At 38.9% G+C, this 17,322-nt stretch overlaps 1 protein-coding gene across 8 annotated transcripts in view; it reads left to right on the top strand.

Annotated features, from left to right (window-relative positions):
• Positions 1-17,322, top strand: part of HERC2 (HECT and RLD domain containing E3 ubiquitin protein ligase 2) — a 238,331-nt gene that overhangs the window by 28,615 nt on the left and 192,394 nt on the right. For 6 of the 8 annotated variants that reach the window (XM_044932091.2, XM_044932094.2, XM_044932108.2 and 3 more), the window contains 5 exons: positions 6,105-6,242; positions 12,016-12,066; positions 13,000-13,219; positions 15,793-15,893; positions 16,657-16,813. In XM_044932091.2, the coding sequence (XP_044788026.2) occupies positions 6,105-6,242; positions 12,016-12,066; positions 13,000-13,219; positions 15,793-15,893; positions 16,657-16,813 (667 nt within the window). The remainder of the gene's footprint in view (positions 1-6,104; positions 6,243-12,015; positions 12,067-12,999; positions 13,220-15,792; positions 15,894-16,656; positions 16,814-17,322) is intronic. The other 2 variants (XM_006060642.4, XM_006060646.4) reach the window with 2 other exon arrangements.

Raw genomic sequence — 17,322 nt, 5'->3', positions numbered from 1 at the left:
CATAGCTTTGACTGTATGGACCATTGTCGGCAATACACTGTCTAGATTTGTCATAACTTACAGGGAGCAAGCATCTTTGAATTTCATGGCTGCAGTCAACATCTGCAGTGATTTTGGAGCCCAAGAAAATAAAGTCTCACTGTTTCCATTTTTCTCCCATCTATTTGCTGTGAAGTGATGTGCCCAGATGTCATTATCTTAGTTGTTTGAATGTTGAGTTTTAAGCCAGCTTTTTCCACTCTGCTCTTTCACCCTCAAGAGGGTCTTTAGTTTCTCTTCACTTTCAGCCATTAGAGTGGTATCATCTGCATATCAAGGTTGTTAATATTTCTCCTGGCGTTTTCATTTTTGGCTGCAAAGAACATAATCAGTTGGATTTCGATGTTGACCATCTGGTGATGTCCATATGTAGAGTAGTCTCTTAGGTTGTTGGAATAGGGTGTTTGCTGTGATCAGCGTGTTCTCTTGACAAAACTGTTAGCCTTTGCCCTGCTTCATTTTATCCTCTGAGGCCAACCTTGCCTGTTATTCTGGGTATCTCTTGACTTCCTGCTTTTGCATTCCAATCCCCTATGATGAAATGGACATTTTTTTTGGCGTTAGTTTTAGAAGGTGGTGTGGGTTTTCGTAAGACTGCTCAACTTTGCAGTCTTCGGCATCAGTGTTTGGGGAGTAGACGTGCATTACTGTCATGTTGGATGGTTTGCCTTGGAAATGAACCAAGATCATTCTGTCATTTTTGAGATTGCACCCAAATACTGCATTTTGGACTCTCTTTGTTGACTATGAGGGCTACTCCATTTCTTCTAAGGGATTCTTGCCCACAGTATTAGATATAATGGCCATCTCAGTTAAATTCTCCCATTTCTGTCCAGTTTAGTTCACTAATTCCTATGGTGTTAATGTTCAATCTTTCCATCTCCTGCTTGACCACTTCCAATTTGCCTTGATTCATGGGCCTAACAGTCCAAGTTCCTATGCAATATTGTTCTTAACAGCATCAGAGTTTACTTTCACCTCCAGTCACCTCCACAGATGAGCATTGTTCCACTGAGGCCCCGCCGTTTCATTCTTTCTGGAGCTATTGGTAAGTGCCGTCTGCTCTTTCCCAGTAGCATATTGGACATCTTCCATCCTGGGGGGTCATCTTTCGTAGTATATTAGACATCTTCACACCTGGGGCACTCATCTTTTGGCGTCATATCTTTTTGCCTTTTCGTATTCTCCGTGGAGTTCTCCAGGCAAGAATACTGGAGTTGGTTGCCATTTCTTCCTCCAGTGGACCATGTTTTGTCAGAAGCCTTCACTGTGACCCATCTGTCTTGGGTGACCTGGCATGGTTTTGGTCATAGATTTCGTTGTGTTATGCAAGCTCCTTTGCAACAACAAGGTGGTGATCCATGAAGGGGAATGTTCTTAGATACCTATAGTTCTTTTTTTTTTTACTTACAATCTATTTTTTTTTTTTTTAATTGAGAAGCCTGTATTAGTGAACAAGCTTTCTTCAAGGTAGTGATTAAAGTGAAAATAAAACACAGTTGAACTTATGTTGCGCAGTAGAATGCAGGAGTCTGTGGTGGCCTGGGCCGTTTTAGGAGTGCTGCTCCAGCTGTGGTCCCTCCCGTGTGGGGAGAACTGCACAGAGGGGTTGCCTCTGCTGCTTACCCTGGACTCAAGCATAGTGACTAAGCAATAACAACTCCTCTTTCTGTAGGTCCTACACCTAGCACCTTCTGACAGTGCTTTGAGAGGAAATCTCATTGGGTGGTTGTGAAAAATCTTCTTACTGTACTAGAACAGGAGAGTGTTAAAGTCTTCTAGTCCTCATTTCATCTCCTGAAATCTGCTCTTCCCCTTCAGGGTGTTACCCTGGAACATTAGGAAGATCAACTCCCCCACTCCCGTATCCCCATCTTTCCATTATCTGTGGTGTGTGTGTTCCATAATAGTTTATGTTCTGTTTGTTTGCTCTCTGTAAACTTTTGAGCCCTGTGTTAATGGAAAGAAGAGATGACATACTTAACCTTTTGTCTCAGAGCTTGTTGTGGAGCTCTTCTTGGTTGTTTTTGTATCCTCAAGTGACTTCCTCCTGCGTTTGCTATTGTAAACGTTCTTGTTTATGCTCCTGAGAGTAAAACTTGAGTTGTGTTTAGTGATGCTTCTTGTCTGGTTCCTGGTGATGAAAGATTATATTGCTGATGTTATATGAGCATTTTGTGTTTTTATTTGTAATATTTACAATGAGGTTTGCATCAGAGGTTGACAGACTTACTCTAAAGGGCCAGGGGACCCCCTTTTGGGACCCTGCAGTTGTGCCAAAGCAGCCATACACAAAACTTCACATTAAAATGTGAAGTTTTTATAATGTTTTCATTAGAAAATATTCTTTTGATTACTTTTCAACCATTTAAGATGTGAAATCTTTTCTTAGCTTTCAGACCGTACATGAGCCAGCTTCAGGCTGGAGTTTGCCCCCGCCTTGTAGGCAGACCCTATGGGTGTGTAGAGCCCAGCAGTTACAGCCTACACTGCGTTCTAGCCCAGGCTCTTTGCCTGAACTGTACTGTGAGGTGCAGTGTCTTTTGCATCTGTGAACAGGAGACAGAAGCCTGCCTGCTGGAAGAATTGTTTTGTAAGGATTAAAAAGAATAATGCTCTGCTGTATGGCCAGGTACTTTGTATTGTACACTTCAGCTTATTTTCACTTTCCTTGTGCTGTTTCATTTTTGTCCCCCTTCTTCAGTCCTGCCTTTTTGAAATGTGGTCTGTCTTGGTGAATATTCAATGTATACTTTAAAAAGAAGGCATGTTCTACTCTTGTTGGATGGCTTGTTGTATAAAGTGTTGATCACATCTGTTTGGTTTATGCTTATTATTTTCAATTCCGGTTTATGCTTATGATTTTCAGTTCCTTATCAGTGCTGGTTTTCTCTCTGCTTGTTTTGTTACTGACAGGGTAGTATTGGTGTCTCTAACATAATTGTGGATTTGTCCATTTTTCCTTTTAGTTCTTGTTTTGTATGTTTTGGGGCTTTATTTTGACTTCATACACATGTAAGGTTGTTATGTTTTCTTTGGTGAATTTACTGCTTTATTATTATGTTATATTCTGCTTTATCTCCAGTAATTTTCTTTTCTCTGGCATCCGTTTTATATGATATTAAAATAGTCATTTCTACTTTCTTTTGATTAGTATTGTTTGGTATATATATATTTTCCATTTATTTACTTCTAATCTCCTTATATTTTTATATTCCAAGTGAGTTTTGTAGAGATTGCATGTAGTTAGGTCATTTTTAGAAAATCCATTGTGACAGTCCGTCTTTTGTTTTCAGATCATTTATAGTATAATTCATGATATGTTTAGATTTTAAGACTTCTCATCTTACTATTTGTTTTCTGTTTCTGCTCTGTTTTCTGTTTCTCTCACCTGCCTTTTTTGGATATTGGAACATTGTTTTTAAGTTGTTGCTGCTGCTCAGTTCTGTCTGACTCTTTGCGACCCCATAGACTGCAGCACACCAGGCTTCCCTGTCCTTCACCACCTCCTGGAGCTTGCTCAAACTCATGTCCATTGAGTCAGTGATACCATCCAACCATCTCTTCCTCTCTTGACCCCTTCTCCCTTCAATCTTTCCCAGCATTAGGGTCTTTTCTAATGAGTCAGCTCTTTGTATCAGGTGGCCAAAGTATTGGAGCTTCAGCATTAGTATCAGTCCTTTCAGTGCCTATTCAGGGTTGATTTCCTTTAGGATTGACAGGTTTGATCTCCTTGCAGTCGAGGGGAGTCTTTTCCAACACGACAATTCAAAAGCATCAATTCTTAGGCTCTCAGCCTTCTTTATGGTCCAGCTCTCACGTCCATACATGACTACTGGAAACATAATAGCTTTGACTGTATGGACCTTTTTGGCAAAGTAATGTCTGTGCTTTTTAATTTGCTGTCTAGGTTTGTCATGTCTTTCCTTCCAAGAAAGAAGCAGCTTTAATTTCATGGCTGCAGTTACTGTCAGCAGTGATTTTGGAAATAGAAAATCACTACAGAAAATAGTCTATCACTGTTTCCATTTTTTCCCCATCTATTTGCCATGAAATGATGAGACTGGATGCCATGATCTTAGTTTTTTGAATGTTGAATTTTAAGTCAGCTTTTTCACTCTGCTCTTTCACCTCATTAAGAGGCTCTTTAGTTACATTACAAAAATAATCTATGTTTTGTTGGATTTATTTTTTATTCCCTTTTTTCTTTATGGGCCACGTTGTATGGCTTGCAGGATCTCATTTCCCAGCCAGGGACTGAACCCAAACCCTTGATGGTGAGAGTGCAGAGTCCCAACCACTGGACTGCCAGGGAATTCCCTTGATATTTCTGTAAATAAAAGAGGTACCATTAACTATAGCTATGGCATGATGTTGAGGGAATGGGACATAAGTAGTATACTGTGACAAGGGCTTTATTCTTTGGCCTCAGGGGCAGAACGTTGAGTTAATTATACTTGTCAGTTCCTGACACACTATTTCCAAATCCATATTTTTAAGTGTTTTTCTGTCTAATGAATTTGTTTTTGTGTTTTTATTTTAAATACACTGGTATTTAAAACATACTAGTGTACAGTGTTCACACATTATGCTATGTCTGAGTTGCATTAGATTGCTGTGAGCCTTTGTCTCCACGTCTCCCGTCACAGGCCTGTCTGAGAGCTCTGTGGGCATGTGCCTGGAGGCGACTGCTGGACCTCCTGTGCCCTAGATTGCTCTCCAGGCGGGCTGTGGGCGCGACTCTTCCACAGCTGTGTCTGAAGATTTGTGCCTCCAGCTCCACATTTCTCCTGACACTTGGCATTATTTAGTTATTGAACTAAATAATAATAGCCCTCATCATCGAGGGCTTAATCCCTGGCATCTGTTGTTCTAGGCCCTTGGAATACAGAGAGCAAAACCAGATGGGAAAGGAATAAAAGGTCCTGCCTTGGAGCTTTTATTTTAGCTTTCTAACAGTTGTGAGTTTGGTGAGTGTAAAGTAATATTTCATTGTTTTAATTTATACTTTTTCTAAGTATGGATTTAGTATCTTTTCACAGCATTAGCTTTTTGGGGTTGCTTCTGTTGGACATTTGATATTTTTCTTATAGAATGTCAGAGTTTCTTTTATACCTTGTTGGTTTTAGATACTCTTTACTATTTGTGATATGATACACTCTTTTTTCACAGATGTAGATGTAATAGTGGATGCTAACTAACAACACAGGTTTGAACTATGCAGGTCCACATATGAGCAGATTTTTTTTCAGTAGTAAGTACTATGGTACTGCATGATCAGTGGTTTGAATTGCTGGATATGGAAGAACTGTGGATTTTTGACTGCACATGTTCAAGAGTCAACTGTCTATTTCTAATTATTATTTAGGAAATAGTTTCTATTATTTAGAAAATAGTTCATTTGGTAGCGGTCTTCTAGGATAGGACACATTTACACTTCAAGGTGAATATTAGTTCTCTCTTAACTTGCTAAGTAAGGAGTTTCATAACAATTTTTCTTAGGCCAACTTGTCAGTGGCCTAAAGTTGTGGTACTCAGTTTACTTCTGTATTGCAGCATTGCTGAATTGCTATTTCAGTGGTAGTGGCCCTGTGTGACATTGGTTTTCAGTTGGTGTGGGGTAGGGCAGTGTATAGAGTTGAAGATGATTTTTGAATCATATTCCCATTCCATGTCCTCCCTTACTGTGGACACACTGCAATTGGGAATCACTGGATAAAAACAATTAATGTTAATATCAAAGACTCAAGATTTTTAGTTGAGAAATATAGTAGGAAATCGATAGAATGTCTTGGAAGACATACGTCAAAGAACAGTTTGAATGATATTTTGATTTTTCAAGTGAAAAGAGTCACTGGGCCATTCATTACTTCTTAAATCACACTGTATGTTATGTTGATGAGTCATGTAATTTTTTCTTCCCAATCGTCAAATGGTCAGCTAATGAAGTGTGTTGCAACTTAACTTTTCCATTTTTTGGGTGAAAATTTTCAAAGAGACTGGCAAGTGTTATGTTACATTTTAAAAAGAAATTTATATTCTTAAATTTATAAAAAATTTTCCAGATGATGGTGTTGATACTCAGATTGGAACAAAGAAAGAAGATCTGAATGACAAAGAGAAAAAAGAAGAGGAAGAAACTCCTGCACCTACATATAGGGCCAAGTCAATCCTAGAGAGCTGGGTATGGGGTAAGCAACCAGGTATGAAGATCTACTAAACTTGTAGTTCTTTGAAATGAATGGCTTGGCATTCATTTTCTAGATAGAGTAGATGGACTTTATTTTTGTCATGGGATTTTAAAAAATTAAACTTAAATTTTTATATTTTAGTAGTGTGCTCAGTCACTTGGTTGTGTCTGACTCTTTGCCACTGTATGGACTGTAGCCCACCAGGCTCCTCTGTCCATGGGATTTTCCTGGCAAGAGTACTGGAGTGGGTTTGCATTTTCTTCTCCCAAGTTTATATTTTAGTAGACTGTGCATAACATATTTTACCATTTCAGTCAGTTTTAAGCGTACCGTTCAGTGACATTAAATACATTCACACTGTTGTATACCATCCATTTCCAGAGCCTCTTTATCTTCCCAAACTGAAACTTCCCTTCCTTGCCTTGGAAATCACTTTCTGTTCTTAGGATTTTGACTAGTCTAGTTACCTCATTTAAGATGGTTGCCATCCAGCCATCTCATCCTCTGTTGGCCCCTTCTGCTGCTTTCAGTCCTTCCCGGCATCAGGGTCTTTTCCAGTGAATCAGCTGTTTGCATCAGGGGGCCAAAGTATTGGAGCTTCAGCTTCAGCATCTGCCCTTCCAGTGAGTATTCAGGGTTGATTTCCTTTTGGATTGACTGGTTTGATCTCCTAACTGTCCAAGGTTAATACATGATATTTGTTTTTCTCTTTCTGACTTAACTTCACTCTGTATAATAGACTCTAGGTTCATCCACCTCATTTCACCCGAGTCACATTTGTTCCTTTTTATGGCTGAGTGATATTCTTTTGTATATATGTACCGTTGCACATATGTACTTCTTTATCCATTCATCTGTCAGTGGACATCTAGGTTGCTTCCGTGTCCTGGCCATTGTAAGTAGTGTTGCGACAAACATTGGGGCGCATGTGTCTTTTAGAATTGTGGTTTTCTCTGCCCAGTTTTTAATTGAATTGGTTTTTTTGTTTTAATGTTGAGTGAGATTTTGTACATTAATCCTTATTGGATATATTGTTTATAAATATCATCTCTTCAGTGGGCAGCTTTATCATTTTGTTGATAGTTTTCTTCACTGTGCAGAAGCTTTTTAGTTTGATGTAGTCCCATTAGTTTATTTTTGCTTTTGTTTCCCTTGCCTGAGGAAACATCCAGAAAGATATTGCTAGGACCAGTGTCAAAGAGTATATTGCCTAGTTTTTCTAGAAGTTTCATGGTCTTTCAGATAAGTCTTATAGTTTAAAATCAGGGAGCATAATACCTCTAGCTTTGTTCTATCTCAAAAATATTTTAACTATTTGAGATTTTTTGTTTATGTTTCTGTACAAATTTTAGGATTATTTGTTCTAGTTCTTTAAAAAATGTCATTGAAATTTTGATAGGAATTGCATTGAATCTGTAGATGGGTGGTATGGTCATTTAAGTAATATTAATTCTTTCATTATATGAGCACAGTATGTCTTACATTGTCAGTTTCCTTTATCGGTGTCTTACAGTTTTTTAACCTCAGTTCTTTTATCTCCTTAGATTTATTCCTAGCTATTTTATTCTTTTTGATGCAGTTGTCATTAGGACCCTTTTTCTTAATTTCTCATTCTGATAGTTAATTGTGAATAGAAGTGCAACAGGTTTGTGTTTATTAATTTTGTATCCTAAAACTTTACCAAATTCATTGACGAGTTCTGATAATTCTTCTGTCTTCAGGATTTTATGTCATGACATTACAGACAGTGACAGTTTTACTTATTCCTTTACAGTTTAGATTACTTTTTCTTCTTTGCTGTGGCTAGAACTTGAACTACAGTGTTGAAAAAAATGTTGTGAGAGTGGGCATCCTTGTACCTTATATTAGAGGAAATGTTTCAGCTTTTCAGCATTGAGTATGGTGTTGCTGCTGCTAAGTCGCTTTAGTCATGTCCGACTCTGTGCGACCCAATGGATGGCAGCCCACCAGGTTCCCCCGTCCCTCAGATTCTCCAGGCAAGAACACTGGAGTGGGTTGCCATTTCCTTCTCCGATGCATGAAAGTGAAAAGTGAAAGGGAAGTCACTCAGTCGTATCCGACTCTTCGCAACTCCATGGACTGCAGCCCACCAGGCTCCTCTGTCCATGGGATTTTCCAGGCAAGAGTACTGGAGTGGGGTGCCATTGCCTTCTCCGGAGTATGGTGTTAGCTCTGGGCTTATCATATATAGCCTTTATTACATTGAGGTATGTTCCCTCTTTACCCACTATGTTGAGAGTACTTATGATAAGTGTGTATTGAGTTACGGCAAATGCTTTTTCTGCATCTTTTGAGATGATTATATGATATTTATCCTTCAGTTTGTTACTATTGTATAGCACATTGCTTGATTTGTGGATGTTGATCTATTTTTGTATCCGTGGAAAGCGTCTGCCTGGAATGCAGGAGACCCGGGTTCGATCCCTGGGTCAGGAAGATCCCCTGGAGAAGGAAATGGCAACCCACTCCAGTACTCTTGTCTGGAGAATCCCATGGAGGGAGGAGCCTGGTAGGCTACAGTCCATGGGGTTGCAAAGAGTTGGACACAACTGAGCTGAGTGACTTCACTCACTCATGATTCTTTTAATGTATTGTTGATTTTTTTGATGAATATTTTGTTAAATATTTTTGCATCTGTGAACATCAGGGTAATTGTGCTGAAATTTTCTTTTCTGATGGTTGTCTTGTCTGTTTTGGTATTAGGGTAATCCTGGTCTTATGAGTTTGGAAGTATTCCCTCCTTTTCTTTTTTCGTTTTTTCCTTTATCCTTGGAAGAATTTGAGAAGAATTAGAATTAATTCTTCTTTGAAGGTTTTGCATAATTCCCCAGTGAAGTCCTTTGGTCCTGGAGTTTTGTTTGTTGGGAGGTTTTTGATGAATAATTCAGTCTCCTTACAGGTTATTGGTCTAGTCATATTTTCTATTTCTTAATGATTCAGTCTTGAAATTTTATATGTTTCTAGGAATTTATTTCATATAATCTTCAGTTGGTGTATAATTGTATTTCTCTGGTGCCAGTTGTAACAGTTCCTTTTATATTTATGATTTTATTTATTTGGGCCCTCTCTATTTCTTGGTGATTCTAGCTAACAGTTTGTCAGTTTTATCTTTTCAAAGAACAGCTGTTGGTTTTATTGATCTTTTATATCATCTTTTTATTCTCTTTGAATTGTTCCCACTCATATCTTTATTGTTTCCTTCCATCTGATAACTTCGGGCTTCATTTGTTCTTTCTTTTCATTTCATTTTTTTTTTTTTTTTTTGAGTTTATTGAGGTGTTTACTTAGGTTATTTAGTTTCTTGTTTGAGATTTTTCTTTTTTTCTTTTTCTTTTTTTGAGGTAGACATTTATCTTTCTGAACTTGCCTGTTAGAACTGCTCTTGCTGTATCTGGTAAGTTTGGTAGGTTGCAGTTCTGTTTTTCTTTGTCTGAAGGTATTTTTAAAAATTTCTCTTTTGATTTCTTCACTGACCCATTATTCTTCAGTGGCATGTTGTTGCATCTCCATGTGTTGTGAATTTTCCAGTTTTCTTTTTGTAATCGATTTCCAATTTCATAACTTTATAGTTTGGAAAGATTCTTGATGTGATTTTAGTCTAATGAAGTTTATTGTGGCCTAATATGTTTTCTGTTATGGAGAATGTTTCATGTGCACTTGAGAAGAATGTGTATTCTGTTACTTTTGGATGGAATTAACTGTATATTATCTGTTAAGGCCATCAGGTCTTACTTTGTCATTTAAGTCTGATGTTATTTTAGTGATTTTTCTGTCTGAATGATTTATCTGTTGATGTAAGTGAGTCCTGTACTATTATTGTATAGCAATTGATTTCTCTTTTTAGGTCTGTTAAGATTTGCTTTGTATATGGTTATGCCTATGTTAGATGTATAACTATTTTACAAATGTTAGTCCTTTTGTTAGACTCACCTCTTTATCATTACGTAATGCTCTTCTTTGTCTCCTGTTACAGTTCTGTTTTAAAATCTATTTATCTAATCTAAGTATAGGTACCCCAGGTTTCTTTAGGTTTTCATTTGCATGGAGTATCTTTTTCCATCCCTTCATTTTCAGTCTGTGTGTTGTCCTTATGTCTGAAGATAGTCTTTTGTAGGTAGAATATAGATGAATCTTACTTACTTATTTATTTTTAAAAAACTTTATTTTATATTGGGGTATAGCTGATTAACAGTGTTGTGACAGTTTCAGGTGACCAGCAAAGGGGCTCAGTCATGCATGCACAGGTATGCATTCTCCCTCAGACTCACCTCCTATCCGGGCTGCTATATAACATCGAGTAGGTCCCATGTGACATACCTACAGTAGGTCCTTGTTGGTTATCCATTGTAAGTATAGCAGTGTGCACATGTCCATCTCAGACTCCCTGGACTTGCTAGATTTCAGTGTCTGCTTCCTCCCTGTTTGGCAGGTTTGTACCTGTGTTACATCGCATCACTTCTCTGCGCCTTTCTCCGCCTCTTCTCCTTCTGGGGCGCTGCAAATGTTAGTCTGCTTGATGTTGTGCCATGTATCCCTTAAGCTGTTTTCGCAGTTTTTTCATTCTTTTTTCTTTTTGTTGCTCTGATTAGGTGAATTACCCTGTCTTTGAGTTCACTGAGCCTTTCTGCTGCTTCATGTAATGTGCTGGTGAATCCTTCTAGCATAGTTTTAGTTCAGCGCGGTTTTATTTTTTGCAGTGTATTTTTGGTCTTTATTCAGACTGGGCACCTTCCAGCTTTTAATTTTTTTTTTTTTCCATTCTACTGTTGAGCCTTTTCACTGAACTTTTTATTTTGGTTCCAAAATTTCCTTTTTTTTTTTTTTTTTAAGATCTCTTTTTGACTTAGGTTTTCTATTTTCTCATATGTTTCAAGTGTGTTCTTGGTTTTGAGGCATTTTAAATCTGTGGCTTCTTTAAAATCTTTCTCAGAGTATTCTAATGTCTCTGTCATCTTGGTTTTTCCATCTATTGATTGTCTTTTGAAAATTAGTTTTGAGATCTTCCTGGTTCGTGGTGCGGTGAGTAACTTTCTGTTGAAACACAGGCATCTTCATGTCATATCCTGAGACCATTGCACTGGCTTCTGTGACACCATTCTGACAGAGCAAGAAGGTGCTATACTTCGTTAATGTCAGGAGGGGATTGGAGTTCTGCTGGCTCCCCGCACGGTCTCATGATTTATTTCTGTGTGTGTATGTAAACACTCACCAACTTGTTTCAAAGTATCCTGCAAAAACTGACTGATTTCTTGGCATTAGGAGTTGGACAGGGCAAGCAGATGTAGGAGAGTCAGGAAGGAGAGCAGGCAGATGTTCAAGAGCATATGTGCTTTCTCTAAGTTTCACAGTTATCTCTGGATTTTGTAGCTAAGCAGATGAGAGACGTTATCATTTCATGGTAGAAAATGCAATGACTGTTCTGGAAGGTGCCTTTTGTTAGACCTGATCTCTGGAAGAAATTCTGATGAGCTGTCCTTGGCGATGCCATTTCAGTGACGTCTCCTGTGTGTCCACAGGGAATCAGGCATCTCTCAGTGGTGGGCCAACAGTGATTCTGCAAGGATGCCTGTGAAGGCTAGGGATGGTACCTCACGTATAAATCTTTCTACTTCATCTTGAGCCTAATGTGGAGTTTAAAAGATATATATATATTTTTAAAGTATTTTTTGTCTAGATTTTGTAATGATGGGCTGTTTTAGCTAGTGTAACTTTCCATACTTGGAATCCAACCTCTGGTGTCTGAATTTGTGTCTCTGTGCCATAGTGCCTGTGCGTGGTGAGAGAAGCTTTGTCCTGGTGGCCTCCCTAAAGAGAGGTGAGGTGTGTCCATCTGATGCCTTCTGTGATCTCCTTTCTCATGGGAAAAGCATGTTGAGGTCATGGGTAGCTGAGAAGTAGGTGTTTCCATATAGGGACATTCACTAGGTATGTGGCTGTTGTCTCTTGGGATATAAAGCTATCAGGGTGTTGATTGGTTTAGCCTCATATCTAATCAGCATTAGAGATAGAACAAAAAGAACAGGACACCCCTGCTCTGGTCACCACTGGGTACTGTACTGTTGTAAGGGATTGGTGGAAGGTAACTTAATTTATAGTTCAACTTTAGACAGCTTTATGATTAACTGCTAGATGAGACTCCTTTTAATTATTTTCATTCATGTAACTTTCTTCTAGGTACCTAAAAAAAGTCCTAAAGTGTGGAAAATTTCAAACATACACGGTAGAAGGAGTAGTATAATGAAATACCCGTTATCCATAGCACATTCTGACTAGTTAATTTCATCTTCCTCTGAAACATTCCAGTAAATGTATCAACTTTCATGAGTATTGTATGCTGGGCAATTTATTGAAGAATTATTTTCATTATGAATTTGTTTTCATAACATAAAAATACTGAATATGGTTTTTCTTTTTGTCTAGGAAATGTATTGCTAATAAGTATTGACTTCATAGTGTTGTGTTAAAAACTTTTTTTACCTTATACCATGTTTACAGAAGGGCAGAATGCCACACTCATTTGGGTGACATTGGGCAGGTACTCTGAGCTGAGTTGCCTCCTCCATAGAATGCCCTCCCAGTACTGCCTCTTTATGGGGCCTCTGAGGATTACCTAATGTGTGTTAAGTGCTCAAAATCATTTGTGGCACATATTAAGCACTCAAGTGTTACCTATTATTATTACCTATCAACCTTAAAACAAACTGTGCCCATGATATTCAGAGGTTGGATATTTTATGTTGTTTTCTAGATGTGAATGAATTGAAGGAGTGTCTTTCTGTATTGGTTAAAGAGCAGCAAGCTCTGGCCATCCAGTCAGCGACCACCACCCTTTCAGCTCTGAGACTCAAGCAGAGGCTCATTGTTTTGGAACGATATTTCATTGCCTTGAATAGAACCGTTTTCCAGGAGAATGTCAAAGTTAAGTGGAAAAGCAGCAACATTTCTTTGCCTCCTGTGGACAAAAAAAGGTAATAATATAATTAAGAAAGTATCCTGATAACAGCTAAATGTAAAACTCAGGCTGGTTTGTTTAATAAGGAAAGTTTAATTAAGACTTACAATGTAGTCTGCTTTTTCCTTTTTCTGAAATTTTATTCTTGGTTTCCCTTTTTGTATGTTTTATATAATTTGGAGAATGGCTTTCCCAGTTTGCTTATGAAGTATCAGGCCATGCTGTAACCTGTCTCATGAAAGACACTTTTCTGTCAGTAGCAGTAAAAACCGGTCAGAAGTTTAGATCAGCATGTCAAGATTTGATAATCTGATTTGAACATTATATTCTTTTTGTTTAATTTTGGTATTGGATAGGAAATTATCATATTGCAGTAGTGCTTAACTAGTTTAGATGCTTCATTTTTTTTCTTCTTAATGTGATTTACTCACTCTTTAATTATAAGAGGTGCTTTTATGAACTCACTTGTGGTTGTAAGAAATGATACAGAGATTCCTTATACCCTTCGGCCAGGTTCTCCAGGGTTAGCCACTTGGAAACTGTAACGCAAAATCACAGTTAGCATGTTGACTTTGGTACGTTTTACCTGTGTCACTCATATTTCCCGTTTCAGGTGCTCTCAGTCTTGTGTGTGTGTTTTTCCAGGTGATTTTATCACAGGTGTAGGTTTCTGTCAGAACTGCCCCAGTCAGGGTATAGGACAAGGACCCTTTTTTATAGCTGTAACCATTAACCTGTTTTCCATGTCTATTATGTAACTTTATGAGGTTGGCTTTTTCACTCAGTATTATTCCTTTGAGGTTCTTCCAGGTATATGCATGTGTCATTACTGTTGAACAGGATTCCATGTATAGGTGTACCATATTTTTTTAACCACTCACCGTTTGAAGGTATCTCAGTTGTTTATAATTTTTGAGTATTTTGAATAAAGTTGCTGTGAATATTTTCTACAGGTTTTTCTGTGAACATAAGTTTCAGTTTCTCTGGAATGAGTAACTTAGAGTGCAATTGCTGGGTCTTAAGTTTGGGTTTGTAAGGCATTTTCATACTATGTCCAGAATAACTGTACAATTTTACATTCTCATCAGCCAAGTATGAGTGGTTGTTTTTTTCTATCCTTGTCAGCTTTTGGTATTGTCACTTATTTACTGTAGCCATTTTGTTAGATGTATAGTGTTATCTCCTAAATATTTATAGATTTCCTAATTTCTCAACCTATTTGGATAGTAGTGAGTTTTTACCTTTTTCACAGAACTAGCTCTGGGTTGGATAGTTGATCGGTGTAGATGGGGGTGTGTCCAAACTGTTTCTATTTCTGTTTGCTTAAATATCTATAAAATAGAGAGCCACTTGTTGAAGATTTAGCAGTTCTTGCACCATGCCAGTTTAGAACTGCTGGGCTCCTTTTCCGTGGATAAGGTCACGATTGGCTCAGGAGAGCCCTAGACTCATGTTTCTCCTGGAATGTATTTCTTAGAGGGTTCCCTGTGTGGGGTGCTCCTCTCACTTCATCTGAATTGACTTTGTGTATTTATTGTTTTAAAGACCACATGTCTTATTATACATCTTTATCTTTTAAGGTTATAATTCTTATTCGGTATAAATCTCCTTATTCCTGTCTTCCAGGCGCCCAGTTGCCTCGTAGGAGGCAGCCACTAACTGCAGTTGTTTGTGTTTCCTCAGAGCCCCCCAGGCACATGTGTTCCCTTCAGGATTTACCGACTTGTGCCTACCAGCTGCCTCTGTTGGGTCCTTACATTCTTCACTGTTAATTTGACTTGATTGTGTCTTGAGGAGATCATTCCATATCTTGCCCATTTTTAATAGCATTTCTAACTGATTATGAAAGAGAATAAAATATATGGTACAAAAACCGTGATAGTATAAAGTTGAAAATAAAATTGCTTTTTATGATTAAGTTTATACTGTACACACTTTTTTGTATTCTAGTTTTTTTTTTCAAGGATGATTTTTATGGTTTGTATGACTCCTTAATAGATGCACAACGAAACCATGTCTTGTTACATTAACATATGTAAGTAATAAGAAGCTTAAAAAGACACCCGAGAATGATAAGCACTAAATTCAGGAGAGGGTAACCTCTCAGGAGGCGGGATGAAGGAGAAGAGCATGAGTATGGGGCCTGCAGACCCGGCGATCACATTTACCCGGGCAGGGAGAGAGCCAAAGCAGACTCCTGGCCTGGATGCCTTGTCTTCCGTGTGCTCCTCACCTGTCGCCTGCCTTTTCTTTATTGCATGAGGTTATTCCCCCCTTTTATGTACTTACTGTTTATCCAGTTAATAATACTAGTTCCTTGAGATTATTTTTGTGTTTTTGCAAGTCATTTAAAATTCTTTGTAAATATCTTTCTTTTGCTCAAAGAGAAAGCTTTTCCTTTACAAAGGGCATTTGGTAAAAGTTTTTAAAGTGTCAAACTAAAAGTTGTTTGTGATCTTCTATCTAAAGAAACCCACTGATCACGTTTTGGAACAAATCCTTTTGTACTGCATGCATTATTTTAGCATTTGCACATGCCTCTTGACTGACAGTTCCCACTCTCCCCCACCCCATGTGTGTTGTTTGCAGTTCCCGGCCTGCAGGCAAAGGCGTGGAAGGTCTGGCAAGAGTGGGGTCCAGGGCAGCTCTCTCCTTCGCCTTTGCATTTCTGCGCAGGGCCTGGCGCTCAGGTATGTGCCCAGCATGTTCTCTTTCCTGCCACGTCAGGAGATGTGGATTCTTGGCTCACTTCTGCCAACACATACCCCTAGGATGGTCTATGTGCTCTCTATGCCTCATTTTTGGAGAAGGCAATGGCACCCCTCTCCAGTACTCTTGCTTGGAAAATCCCATGGATGGAGGAGCCTGTTAGGCTGCAATCCATGGGGTCGCTAAGAGTCAGACACGACTGAGCGACTTCACTTTCACTTTTCACTTTCATGCATTGGAGAAGGAAATGGCACCCCACTCCAGTGTTCTTGCCTGGAGAATCCCAGGAACAGGGGAGCCTGGTGGGCTGCCGTCTGTGGGGTCGCACAGAGTCGGACACAACTGAAGTGACTTAGCATGCCTCATTTTCCTTGTTGGTAAAATGAGAGACTTCATAGTCAGTTTGATTTTTAGGCCTAAAAAGGTGTGTATGCACACACACATTCCAGGTAAACCACTTCAGTGCCTCAGTACTGATACATTTTCTAGGACAACCAGAAAGTAGAGTTGCCCATATAAGAGTCATAAAATAAAGAATTGACTTTGGAGCAACTGTTAACTTTTAATCTCTGAGTTCTTGGGGTTTCTAATTGAGAGGAAAGTGGGAAATACAAAATGTGCCAGTGTCATTCTCTCACTCTGGGACTAGAAACCCCACCTGGGAGACTGGGGAGTGCTCGGTGTGCGTGCTGCCGGGGGACGGACGGCCTCATCTGCCATGTGTGTGTGTGTGTGTGTGCCCAGGAGAGGATGCGGACCTCTGCAGTGAGCTGTTGCAGGAATCTCTGGATGCTCTGAGAGCGCTGCCCGAGGCTTCCCTCTTTGATGAGAGCACGGTATCCTCTGTGTGGCTGGAGGTGGTAGAAAGAGCAACCCGGTTCCTCAGGTCCGTCGTGACTGGGTGAGTTGTTCCTTTTCATGTCTTACTGTGTGAAAGGTTCCAGCCCGCTTCAGAGTCTTGTCTCTCCTTCTGTTTAGAGATAAGAAACTTAGTAGATTGATTCCTGGCATGTTTCCTGCATACCCTCAGCTCTGTGATTCCAGATCTTTGGTTCTCAGCTTTTCAAATGTTTGACTTTCGATATTGTGATTGCACCTAGTAGGCTGTTGTACTCAATGGAGTGGAAAATGAATCATGCTTTTGTTACTTATTTTTTTCAGAAATTTTATGATTTGGATATCAGTATTTCCTAAAGTGTTTGAGCACCTGTTATGCATCTCTCAGTGAATGCAGGTGCCACCATTCTGAGTGGTGGGTATTGTCCTAATAGACGATGTGGGACTAAACAACTGATTCAGAATGAAATGTTTAAACCTACAGCGGGTCTTCTCAGTGTGAAAAGATATGAATGTAAATCATTTTTCTTTAAGGAAAGCCATGAACTCTGGTCTTAGGTGCTCTGCATGTTT

Source organism: Bubalus bubalis, chromosome 2 (assembly GCF_019923935.1).
Source record: "Bubalus bubalis isolate 160015118507 breed Murrah chromosome 2, NDDB_SH_1, whole genome shotgun sequence".
Classification (NCBI taxonomy): domain Eukaryota; kingdom Metazoa; phylum Chordata; class Mammalia; order Artiodactyla; family Bovidae; genus Bubalus; species Bubalus bubalis.
The sequence above is the reverse complement of the archived record's forward strand: the minus strand, read 5'-3'. Positions and strand labels throughout refer to the sequence as shown.